The sequence below is a fragment of the Carica papaya genome, chromosome 6 (genome assembly GCF_054855325.1).
Source record: "Carica papaya isolate Zhongbai chromosome 6, ASM5485532v1, whole genome shotgun sequence".
NCBI lineage: Eukaryota > Viridiplantae > Streptophyta > Magnoliopsida > Brassicales > Caricaceae > Carica > Carica papaya.
Window position 1 is genome coordinate 10243645 of NC_142314.1, and position 12369 is coordinate 10256013.

At 33.2% G+C, this 12369-nt stretch overlaps 2 protein-coding genes across 17 annotated transcripts; both read left to right on the forward strand.

The window, feature by feature from the left end:
• The first annotated feature begins 2178 nt into the window (after positions 1-2178).
• On the forward strand, positions 2179-5144 carry LOC110819383 (Ribosomal L29 family protein). Of its 2 annotated transcripts, none has more exons than XM_022048562.2 (3): positions 2179-2597; positions 4188-4370; positions 4730-5144. In XM_022048562.2, the coding sequence occupies exons 1-2, from the start codon at positions 2274-2276 to the stop codon at positions 4359-4361; spliced, it is 498 nt and encodes a 165-aa protein (XP_021904254.2). In that variant the 5' UTR covers positions 2179-2273; the 3' UTR covers positions 4362-4370; positions 4730-5144. The 2 variants fall into 2 exon arrangements, with proteins under 2 accessions (XP_021904254.2, XP_021904246.2); XM_022048554.2 differs by having other exon boundaries at positions 2180-2597; positions 4936-5144.
• Positions 5145-6220: 1076 nt separating this feature from the next.
• On the forward strand, positions 6221-11651 carry POR (C-CAP/cofactor C-like domain-containing protein). Of its 15 annotated transcripts, none has more exons than XM_022048579.2 (5): positions 6221-7453; positions 7912-8212; positions 8535-9808; positions 10271-10461; positions 11507-11651. In XM_022048579.2, exon 1 carries the CDS (start codon positions 6354-6356, stop codon positions 7395-7397), a length of 1044 nt encoding a protein of 347 aa, XP_021904271.2. In that variant the 5' UTR covers positions 6221-6353; the 3' UTR covers positions 7398-7453; positions 7912-8212; positions 8535-9808; positions 10271-10461; positions 11507-11651. The 15 variants fall into 15 exon arrangements, with proteins under 15 accessions (XP_021904271.2, XP_088078489.1, XP_088078486.1 ...); XM_088222363.1 differs by lacking the exon at positions 11507-11651 and having other exon boundaries at positions 8535-8697; positions 8798-8893; positions 10271-10563; XM_088222360.1 differs by lacking the exons at positions 10271-10461; positions 11507-11651 and having other exon boundaries at positions 8535-8697; positions 8798-8893; positions 8998-10264.
• The last annotated feature ends 718 nt before the right edge of the window (positions 11652-12369 follow it).

Sequence of the window (12369 nt, forward strand, 5' to 3'; positions counted from 1 at the left end):
TAGTATGTAAAAAGTGATAACCTCTTAGATGATGTGACATGTATAAAGGTCTTTTAGATAAAACGACGTGTTAAAAGTAGTAACCTTTTAAGTGAAGTGACATAATGAAATGTGACAACTTTTAGATGAAATAGTAAAACAGAATGGTTGCAACCTTTCTTACAAAATGTGTGATTTTTTAGAGTATTTTGAAGTTTTAGATAAAAAACCTTGGGAAAATTCTGTTAAATTTGTGAGAGCAGAGAAATAAGAAGAAAAGAGGAATAAGGCTCACGATCAAAATGAGTAAGTTTTTTCTTAAGTTTTAAAGTTTGGTTTCTTTTTTATTTTTAAGATTAATTTTTGAGTATTGTGTTAGATATTTTTGAGTCAAGAAAGTGACCAGAAATCATCCCAACACTTTGCTGAATTTTTTAGCAAAAAAAAGTTATAAATAAAGCTGGAACTCTACCGGAATTAAGACTACGACTGCTAAGAACCTAAGGTAAATGGATATTATGAATTCATAGTTTATGTAGTTTTGAAATATTTTACGTATTTTCAGCATAAAAATGTGCATGTGTTTAATTTATTTTTCGTATTTATTAAGTAAATATTTGTTAAAGTTTTACTTTGATTTAAATATTATTTCGTTTTGTATTTTCGAAATGTGAATTTAATATGTGTGCATCACTCATTATGGAAGAGAGTTATTCTGAAAGTACCTGCATTATGCTATACTTCAATCTGGTCGTACATAACCGTTTCGTGTTTGGGTATATTGGCGAAGTAATAGGTGTGTACCCATAAATAACTGTTCTGTGTTTGGGTGTATGGGGAAACAGTTTGATCTGTGTGTCCTAACCGTTCTGTGTTTGGGGGATAGTAGTATTTCAAGGTACTCACATATGTCATTTCGTGTTCGAGTACATGAGGAACTAGTGATAAGTATTTGTGTTTACGCATAATGTATGATAACTAATTGATCCTGCATAATAGTGATGAAGTATATAAGACGAATATATTTTCTGGTTCGCATTTATTTTGAAAAGATTATATAATATATGTTCTGTTGTGTGTAAAGAAACTATACATTGCATGTACTTTATTGTGATTTCATAATATTGCTTATTTAGATATATTATTCCAACCCTCTTATCACCCTCCAGATATTGAAGATATCGCTGCAGAGTGAGCGGTAATACAGAAGAAATCTCTGAAGCCTACACTTTGATATTAAGATTATTATTTCGTATTTTTATTTAGTAATGAAAGTAAGAAAATTTAGAATCTCGTACATATATTTATATTTTATATTTAAGGGATGCAATGCTTCTACGACTTTTTTATTATTAACAAAGTTAAATTATTTTACTTAACTCGAATTTATATGATTTAAAAAAATATGCTCCGGTCATTATTTTATAAGACGGAGTGTGGTACGTAATATTATAAAACATATGTTTCACTACTCAACAAGCTAGATTTATGTGGAGAAAAGTTTTAAATAAAAATTTAAAAAAGAGAGTATTAGTAACTTAAAATAAATTTTTTTAATATATAAAATATTTAAATAAGTAACTATTTTATATATTAATATTTTAATTTTATTTTATATTTAAGATAATATTTTAAAAAATAAAAAATTAATGTCTTAAATTTGAGTTTTATTTTTTATCTATATAATAGATAATAAATAATAATTAGATATAAAAGTTATCGCATATTTTAACGATATAAAAAATTATTTATTTGTTTTAATTTATTGTTTATTTATTTTTTCTTTGTTTCTATTATTACTTCATTGTTTAAAGTAGTAATAGAATTACTTATTCTTTATCTCTACGTGTATGTTTAAAGATTTTCAATTTGCTGCAACTCATAATTTTATAAAATTAACTATTTATACATGATTATGCCCTGTCAATAGATCTTAAGTGAGGAATACTATATAATGCTTTATTAAATGTTTTTTCAATTTAAATATCGTATGTTTATAAGGACGGTTTTATTCAGCTTTTACAAATATTTACTGATTTATACTGATGCTAAGTTTAAGTTTTATTTTATAATGTTAGTGTTTTTGATAATATGCTTAGTCTCAAGTGAGAGGCTGCTCTATCTTTTCCTCCATTTTATAGAAAAAAGTAAAAAAATCTTATTACAGGTTAAAACCCGAAAATGAATAATTCTAAGCACCATTTCTGCAAAAATTTAATTTTTTTAACCTCTTATCTACAATCGACAGAGGACAAATCCCTCGCTTGCCGAGAGACCAAGGACTGCATCAGAAAATGTTGAGCCTATCCATTGCGTCTCCGACGACAGTCGCTTTCCCTCCGAAATCTACGTCACCGATTCTCAAATCCTCCTTCAATGGCGTCAAAATCAAGCAAGTCTATCCCATACGTTCGGCATCTCAACCGACGTCGTCTCGAAGTTCCTCGGTGGTGATGATGGCGAAGAGAGAAGAAGAAATGAAGGAAATTAGAGCCAAAACGACTGAAGAAATCAATGAAGAGGTAGTCGACCTTAAAGGTGAACTCTTCATGCTCCGCCTCCAAAAATCTGCTAGGAATGAGTTCAAGTCCAGCGAGTTCCGTCGCATGCGCAAGAGGGTACTCTTCTTTTCATCTTTATATTCATTTTTCATATCAGTTTTTATACATTTAATCAGTCATTAAGAAGAATTTCAAGTTGATACGATGTCCATTAAAGTTACGGATCATCTTCTGGTTGTTTTGGTGGCCTAACCAAGCTTGTTTTCTTATGGGTTTCTTTCACTTGTTTGCCATGGATGAAAATATGTAGGCGAAGAAAATGCATTTTAAAAATTTTAAGATTGGAGGAAGAAAATTTTCGCAATTGAAGAAAAACTTAGCTTACTGCTGGAGGAATGAGGATGCCATCGGGCTAACGTTACTTGCAAGTGTAAATGTGCTCTAAGATAGAAAATGAGGTTTAGATATTTAGTGACTTCTAGATATGTTACTGATAGTTATGACAAATACAATCATTCCATTCAATTTGAGTTAAGAATTTGCTAAGTTTCCTTGGTTGAAATTCAGATGCCATCATTTCCAGGGCATCAATCTATGTTAGAAATTTAATAAAAATGTGGAATGGACGTATTCCACCCAGTATATCACGGCCTTAGTTTTATTTTGTATTTCTTCCAGAGGAGTAGTTATTAGTTTTATTTTGTGTTGTTTCGATAGAAGTTATTTTTGGGTAACTGGTATATGTTGCTACGTTACCACATTTTTAGTAATAGTTTTGTTAGGAATTTGAGTTAGACAAAAAATTCATAAACTGGTATTTTAGCAGGCTAGTAATGGAAATATGTGTATCCCAGATAATTATGTGTTTTCAAGATGGATAGATAGGGTGACAGGCTGCACTGTTCTAACTTTGGTTTTGTGTAATCTGAAGCTTTTTTCTAGATTAAAAAGTAAATTGGTAGTTTGACTGTAAGCTGTTTGGTCCATTTTACCATAATATGCAATCAAGTGAAAGAGGAAGTGGCAAACAAAAATAGAACTTTGGCAGCTTAAGATCTCGATATTATACTTCTCAAACTGTCTCAGTGAGTGCAAGTAAGTTATGCTTGTGCATGAAGGGGAAAAAGAGATGCTTGCGTGCTGATGTGCTGTATCTTGCTCTATTTCTTTTTCTCAAAATTGAGTTGTTGATGTGCTGTATCTTGCTCTGTTCTTTTTCTCAAAATTGAGTTCCCTTTGTGATCTACCACCAACTTTTTATCTATGTTTCAGTATTAGGGAACCACTTATTTTCTTCTATTTTGGTTTGGGGAAGGGAAGAGAAAAATGTGAAAGGCAGTTCCAGGCCCCCATTGTGCTTTAAATTTTAATCTCTCATGATAGATTATCAAAATTCAAATAGTTAAAAAGAACTTGACCTCAATGCTTACTTTAATTAGAACTAAAGTTATCCCGAATACATAATGTTGACCTGTTTCTTTGATATATCTACCTAACTTAAGCATCAGCTCAGACTCTTGAATATTGACCTTTCTGTTGTGGCAATTTATCTTTTTTGCTTCACTCTTTCGCATAGTGACCTGCAGTGTGTTTGAATGTTAAACTTTAATTTTTTTACTGCCTGTTTTCATTCTAGTTGGAAATTAGAAGGTTTTGAGGGTTTTAATTTGTTTTTATATTAACTTGGGGTTTTTTCTTTAATCATAGATTGCACGCATGCTTACTATTAAAAGAGAAAGAGAGATTGAAGAGGGAATCAACAAGAGATTGTCGAGGAAGTTTGATCGGCAATGGAAGAAAAGCATTGTTGTAAGACCACCTCCATCCTTGAAGAAGTTACAAGAGGAAGAGGCAGCAGCAGAAGCTGAGAAATCCACATAATTGAGATAGGTAATTTTCCAGTGATTATGATGTATTTGTGTGGTTTAGCAGGAATTTTCTAGAACAATTTTCTTATAATCTGTTTCAGACCAATTTCATCCCTTGGAACCACTCACGAAAGTATTTAATTGCATCGACATGGCTTTTTAATATTATTCTGGGTTAGGTATCACTTGTGCTTAGTACTCGAGATAGAAGCATATTCGGTACGGCTAATTTTGAAAAACCTTATATACTTATTGCCGAATATTAGTACGAATATAATGTTGTCATGCCTTATAAAAATTAGCATACTCGAGTTACAGAGAACACTGAATTTCTTCATGTTGCCAATCTTTGTTTCTTGTTGGCGAACAATTATGTTGCAGCATGGTATCAAATACTTCCTGTTTTCCGGTGCTCATTTTTCTCCTGAAAGGAGGATGGTCCTGCAGCTGTGGAGATGCTCAATGAAGATTCATTCCCAGTTTTTTTCCTCTTTACTTACCTTTGTTGTCGCAACTGTTCAATTTTCGTGTTTTAATTTTGTATAAATTTTGCTGGTTCATTTGCTGCTATGGTATTTGTTTCCCAGAGCTTCTTGGATGCTAACATGGATAAGGCAATGGCAGATGGTGGTGCTATAGGGCAGATAAAAGTACTTGAGCTTATGATGGTGGGTGCTAGATTTAGGTAGATGATGTGCAAGCTATTCTTTGCTCCTTTCTTAAGTATAATGCATTTGTTATAACCCGATACTATCCACTCCTTAATTTGTTGTATATGAAATGTTCTCTCTCTCTCTCTCTCTCTTCAAGCAAAGAGTCTTTCAATATTTACAAGATTTTTGTTTAGCTCTAGGTGGATAATGGAATCACTTGTTCATCCCAGACCTCTTCTTCTCATGTACTTGTGATTTGGGGATGTCAGTTTCATCCTTAATCATGAGTTTTATCTATTTGTTAGAGAATATTATTTTCATTCACTAGATAATTCCAAGAAAATATTACGATAAGTTCGAGTTCATATTTATATGTTGATGTTCAATTTATTATCATTTTTATTATTTTTAAATAATTATTTTTAAAATAATCAGTTGTATCCAGATGTGTTATCTTTTTTTTTTTTTTTAAAAAAATAAATAAATAAATTTAACATTTTTTATTTTGAAAAAGAAGAGTGTGATAATGAACTTATCAAGGAGTAACGGTGTTGGGTTATAACAAATGTACTATACTTAAGAAAAGAGCAAAGAATAGCTTACACATCATCTACCTAAATTTAGCATCCACCATCTGCCATGGCCTCTCTCCCGGATGTATCAAACCAATCGCACTCCTTCATATACGCCAGGAATCCATTGATGAGAAGGAGGTTGAACCCAATGATTCCCACAACAATGAATATAAGTTGCAATTGAAATTTTTGAAAAATTATATAAAACTATTTATTATTTTTTAAAACTCAATCTCTACTTCGAATGAATTATATAGTTAAGAGAAATCATGGAGTAGAATAGAAGAATTTGCTCTATCCATAAATAAATATTTCGTAATAATCTCCTTATATCATACATCTTTTTTTATATGTGCAGATAATAAATAGGAACATAAAATAAAATAATTTAATAGAAAAGTGAATAATTCTAACTTAACTCAAAAATGTTAATAATTAAAAAGGAAACAAAATTTTCTAATTTGATTTCAGAAAGAATAAATTTTTTTCCTTTATGAGTAGAGTAAAAAATAAATTTAAAATAATATTTTGAAAATAAAAATATGAATAAAGTTTTACAAAAAAAAAAATAAAAGATTAAAATGTGATGATTCACTGTTGTGGTCATATTCATAAATAACTTCAAATGGCGGGAGATTTCATAATTTTACTATCATCTTGGTCATTAGTCACGATTCGAATTTGGCATCTCTCAGTTTCGGAGCAATTTACTACGGTTCGAGAGTTGAGGCGATTGATATTGAATCTTCGCTCTATTGCGGAAACCGTATTACCACCATGGAAGGAGCAGCCTCGAACCTAAACGAACCACCTGCTAGAACCCTAGACCCGGCCTTGCAGAAGAAACATTTGCTAATGCTCGAACGCCTCTCGGTTCGCCATCAAACTCGTAAATCCAATTCATCCAACTCCTCTTCCCTCGACTCCACCTCTTCTTTCCTGGATCAGTTCGCCGAAAGCAAAAGATCTATCGAGTCCCAACTCGCGGAGTCCCGCATCAACTCTACCGGCGACTCGACTCAGCTCAAATCTCATCTCGCCTCTATCTCCTCCTCGATCTCCGACCTCGAGAAGCTCCTAGCCGAGAACTCCTACTTTCTCCCCTCCTACGAGGTGCGTTCTTCTCTCAAATCCATCTCTGACCTCAGACAAAATCTCGAGAATGTGACCAACGAGTTACTCCCAAAGAAGAAATTCTCTTTCAAGAGCAAATCATTCCCCAAAAAATCCGATCCAAAAGAACCTGAAATAAAAAAAGCCAATGAGATTTTACCATCGAATTTCACGGTTCGCGATTCGCCAGGATTTAGGAACAAAAAGAACGAAATTCTGATCCAGAATTTCAAGCGCCTGGAGATCGGAGAGTTCACTTTATCAGATCTAGATTCGTGTGAAGTGAGACTGGTTGGTACTGTTAACGCCTTGTTTGTTCACCGATTGAAGAACTGTAAGGTATACGCTGGTCCGGTGACTGGCTCGATTTTGATAGAGGACGTAGAAGCTTGTAGCTTTGCATTGGCGTCGCATCAGATTAGGATACATTATGCCAAGAGAAGCGACTTTTACTTAAGGGTGAGGAGCAGGCCCATAATTGAGGACAGTAATGGCGTGAGATTTGCACCTTACTGTTTGGAGTATGAAGGGATCGAGGAGGACCTGAAGGCGGCTGGTTTGGATGAGGAGACGGGAAATTGGGCCAAAGTAGATGATTTCCGGTGGTTGAGAGCCGTGCAATCGCCAAATTGGTGCATTATACCTGAGGAGGAGAGGGCTGGGAATGTTGTCGTTGTGAATACGGATTTTGATAACTTAGATTCTTAGTTTGTTAGCCGATGCATATCAGTTCTGCAGAGCAGTTTAGGCGATTCTGGAATCAGGTACTATTGTTATTTGTCCTTTGAGCTGAAATGGAATTGAACGGAATCATCTCTTTAGACTGGACTAGAGTTGGTTTGCTTGTAAGTTTTTGGCATTTTGAATAGGAATAATTGCCAATTGATCATCCTTTCGACCTGTGATATTTGTGCAATACGTGCTGTTATTTGATGGATCAAATGAATTCTGTGGACTGAAGGCTTTCGTATCCCTGGAAAAGCTGAGTTCCATTTTATTGATTACGTTCCACATGTTTGTTTCCAGCAGAAAATGCTGCACAATTTTTTCAGAAGAACTTACTGAAAATTTATTGTTCTTTTTGTAGTAATATATTTTTTAATTTCAAGTACTTCCTGGATTTTTCTTCTTGTTTCTTAATCTTAGTTTTACCACCTTGAATTATAAGCATTTCGAAGTAGGAAAACTTGTTACATCTATTCCTCTCTTTGAATATGTCCAGAAGGTTAGTAGAATGTTTCTTTGGATGAAAGAGGCTCCTCAAGCATGCCACAAGAGAGGTTTTTGGACGTTCTTTTGGCTGTGAATTTCTGAAAGGGCCAATGTGAGGACTGCAATCTATTTCCAATAATATGTGATCATATATGGATATCATATTGATGACCTCTTGAGGAAGCCTGACATTTATTTCCCTCAATATTCATGTGATTTTTATTAGGGAACCCGTTATTTACTTCAAAACAAGTTGAAGAGGAGGGTGCAATTAACTGTATACTGTTCTTTGTCAGCTGAAAAAATGCATGGTAATATCTATTTATTCATATAGGAATGTATAAAATATTTGTCAATGTATATATCAGTGGACCCGGTTCTATGAAAACATCTGCATCTGGTGGGTGTTATATGCGTTTTACTTGCACATCAGGCAGTTTCTATGTCTGGTGACTTTTATCCTTGAAACATGAAACTCAAGTACGGATTATTAAGTGAGACATTGATGTGCTGGGGCGGAAACAGATCATGACAGCTCTTGGGTTGAACAGAATGGAAACTGTTGATATAAGATTTGAATTGTAATATTGTTTTGGTCATTTACCTGCTAAGATGAAATTACTTATAATGTAGGCGGTGACATGGATTTCATTCTGCTGGTCAGATTATTGGTCCAGGCACCTTGTGATTGAAGCACCCAGTCTCACCATCTTAGCTCTAATTTGGAAAGTCTCCCCACAATTTGTTTGGTGCTGGGACTTCATGAGCAGTAATGAAGAATTCTGTTTTTCTTTCTGTGAGTTGCTCTGATTGCAGAGCAAATCCTTTTTGTAATATCAGCTTTTCCTTGAGAAAAAAGAGTAACTAGAGTGTCCATTACAACATGGTGATTTCAGGTTCTGAAGCATTCATCTAAACTTTCCTCCAGTCTTTCATGATGGAATATTTACAAACTTGTTTTGTTCTACAGTATTCCCAGCAGCTGTTGATTGGTATGTTTAGTTCCAGTAACAGGTTAAATGAATATGTGTTATCTCGGAACCTTAATTTAATGTGATTGGCTCTTTGATGATATCTATCAATTGAAAATTTACAGGCTTTATTGTGGAACGCTTATGTTCAGTCACAGAGCAACTGGGTTCACCTAGCTTTATTTGGCACCCTTTACTCTGTACTTGTTTCTATACTTAGGCTAAAAGGATATATTCTAGCAAGCGGATTTTGTCCTCGGAATCGAAGCCAGTGCCACTTTTTAGATCTTACTACTTCAGCTTGTAGAGATTTTTGTTGCTTCTTGCACCTCATATAGCTGACTTTCTATAGCAACAACTTAACTGTGAAAACGTTCTGTAATGTCATAGTCATATAAAAACTTACTTGTTTACCATGGAAAATTGTAAATTAATATGTTAGTTTAGTGCCTGGAATTTTTGATTTCAACAAACAGCCCTAGGCTTCTATGCGAGGACTAAAATATCATTCAACCATTGTGCTTTCCTGGGTGGAGAAGTTGGTATATAGACGGATTTGAAGTATCAGCAGCGATGGTGATTAAATAAACATTGCTCAAATTCTGTGAATTGGAAGATATCATCTATACCAAGATCTCTGAAGGCAATTATGTTACTTTGTGAAGAACCTCTTGATACCATGGGTAAACAATCCTCAAAATTCTGGGAATTGACAGATATCATCTAGGAAGATCTCTGGAAGGCGATTTGTTACTTATGAATGCCTTCTCTTGATGCTGTTTGGTCTCTTTTATGTTCTTGTGAATAGGAGGTTGTCTGTGTCCACCAAGCAGACTGCCTATCACGCTCTAGCCCTTTTTTGTGGGAGAATTCTTCTCAAGTATCATAAGGAAACTCGCCAAGTATCTCTTCTTGTTGACTTTGGAAACAAATAAGGTGCCAGCTGACCTGTTGATTATGACTAAATGTAGAAGCTTACTGAGTGTGTGATGATTGATGATGATCCTTTGACTTATGGCTAACCTTTAATGTCAAATGTGAAATTGACATTTCCCCTATTGTCCTCCAAATTGACATATGAAAATGCGTTGCTATGTTATTTAATAACTTAGACTAATTAGTTTAATGAGAGAGAAACCAAGTATTTGTTTCCATTAATATTTTAAAAGAATGCCTGGATTTCATGAGAAGAAGTTGATTTTTCTATCTACATTGTCAAAGTCGGTGTTGGTGTTATAGCTGTTGTCTACTTACAGAAGGTCTTCATAAATCACAAATGTTATATTGGAAGTGATACTGTGCATGCCTTACCTTTCCAGCTTAATTAGTATTTGTTTATTCGAATTTTAATTATCATATGCACTAATTATTGTCTTTCTTATATGTCTGTTCATGGAGAGATCAATGTTGGGGATATATCGCCGAAGTGGGTCCTTGTGACTTCTAGTACCTTTGACCAAAAATGGGCTGCGGATGTCCAAGCTGAGAGCTCAAGGCAATGTACATTTGAGTCCTCTTGGCGGCTTCAACTTGTTCATTACTGAGGCAGATATCTTCTTGAAGCTCTTTATACCGACTCCCACCATGTGGTATTCAACTTTGCACCCAACAATTTTTTATTCTTTTTAAGGAAATTATTTTGGTGTTTCATAGATTCTCTTGATAATGATAGTATTTTATAATTGTGATCAGATATAGTTGGTCTCATATTTCAAACCTTCACATTTATCTGGTTTCCTTTGCATGCAGCAGTATTTTGAACCTTTGATTTGATCTTGTTTGCGGTTTAGATTTGATCAAGTTGGGTATTTATTATTTCTCCTTTTTGATCTTTGATCTCCTATTTCTTGAAGGTGAAATAATTATATTTGTAGGTTTTTTCTCATTTTTCTCATCTCTTATCAAGTCGAGTTATGACGTTTAGTTTAAGTTACCAGGTAACTAAAAAGGCACGATATTTATGGAACCAAACCAAATTCCACTAAACCCCATAGGTGTCTTGTAGATCAATATCAAGGCTAATATATATATATATATTAATATTTTCTGCACTAAAAATCTTTATATCTTTTTTGGTGATTGCTTCTTTCACATTCTATTTCATTAATTCCATTTCTCATTTAACCTTGTGAGTTCCCAGTTGTAATCTGAATAATAAGTAAAGAAAATACATACTTGTTTTTGAGTGACCAGCATTGCCTCTTGTATTCCTTGAGATGGAAATTGAACATCTATTTTGTAGTTAGAAATTGAATTTCCAATAAGGAATTTAAGTTGGGGGGGTTAAAATTGTTTATTTGTTGTTTATAAATAATTTTAATTTTTACATTTGGTATTATAAAATTACAAATTGATTTAAGAAGGTAGGAAATGAGTTTGGTATTTTTATCCAATGAGTTACTTAATTAATTTCTTGATATTTTTTTTTTAAAATATAATAATATAAACGGTAAAATATATTTATAATAAATATATGTATTTTTCTGTTGTTGTTGTTGTTATTTTCGTCAAATACAGGTACTGAATTTTTAGCGTTAATGTTGTATCAAAACATTGAAAATTTAAATAACTTAAAAAGATTTTATTATATGAAATAAATGCATGATACTCTTTTTTTGTTTTTTTTTTTAACAGGAAACCACAGTATTTTCTTCTTTGGGCCTAACACGCTTTGAAGATTAGTCCTAAACTTAGCCAGTTGTTTTCTTCCCTCACTCGATCAGAAATTTTGCTTTTGATGACTAAATAAAGAACTGCAACCGCCTGCTGGTTTTCTTTCTTTCTTTCTTTTTCTTTTCTTTTTTCCTTTAATTATTCACATAATATAGTATTTTTAAGATTCCCATTTGTCAACCATCATTTCAACTAAACCAATAAATGAGGATGTATATTTACACGCACGCACGCACGCACACACACACACACACACTTATAAACATGTGTGTTTCTATTATACTGAGATTCCAAAGGGTTAACTGTTAACAGAATTGAGCACCTAGAGATTTTACTAGAAGATGACAAACGTAAACATAAATATATTATACTGACTATTAGTTGTATGTTGATTCAAACTGCTAATGTTAGGCATAATGGTTTGTACCTATACCGTCTCAAAAGAAATCATAATAGTAGTGCCAACCATCATGGTTCTTGTTTCACTCACCCTTATGAATTTGAATTGGATTAGTGCATTCATTTTTTTTTGGTTTAAAAGATTTTAGAGACTATTTTGTTATTAGTATGCATATATTATTTAATTATTAAAATGTATAAATTTATGTTAAAATAATTTAATCTTTCCCACTAATCTTAATTACTATGTTAATATAATTAAAACACTACATTAACTATGACCCTGGACATGTGCAACTTTCTAAAGACCAATACGGTGAAAGCTGGCTAGGAACCTTACGGCGAATGATTCTTTTCACACGTAAGTATCATTGAAATGGTCAAATGTGATGAAATAAGCATACATTTTTTTATACCCCTCGTGT

What these genes read in the sequence shown, in the direction of transcription:
- LOC110819383 (XM_022048562.2), top strand. Translation starts at nt 2,274, where the DNA reads ATGTTGAGCCTATCCATTGCGTCTCCGACGACAGTCGCTTTCCCTCCG. An exon ending in TCCGTCGCATGCGCAAGAGG is followed by an intron (nt 2,598 to 4,187) that starts GTACTCTTCTTT and finishes CTTTAATCATAG; the next exon opens with ATTGCACGCATGCTTACTAT.
- POR (XM_022048579.2), top strand. Translation starts at nt 6,354, where the DNA reads ATGGAAGGAGCAGCCTCGAACCTAAACGAACCACCTGCTAGAACCCTA.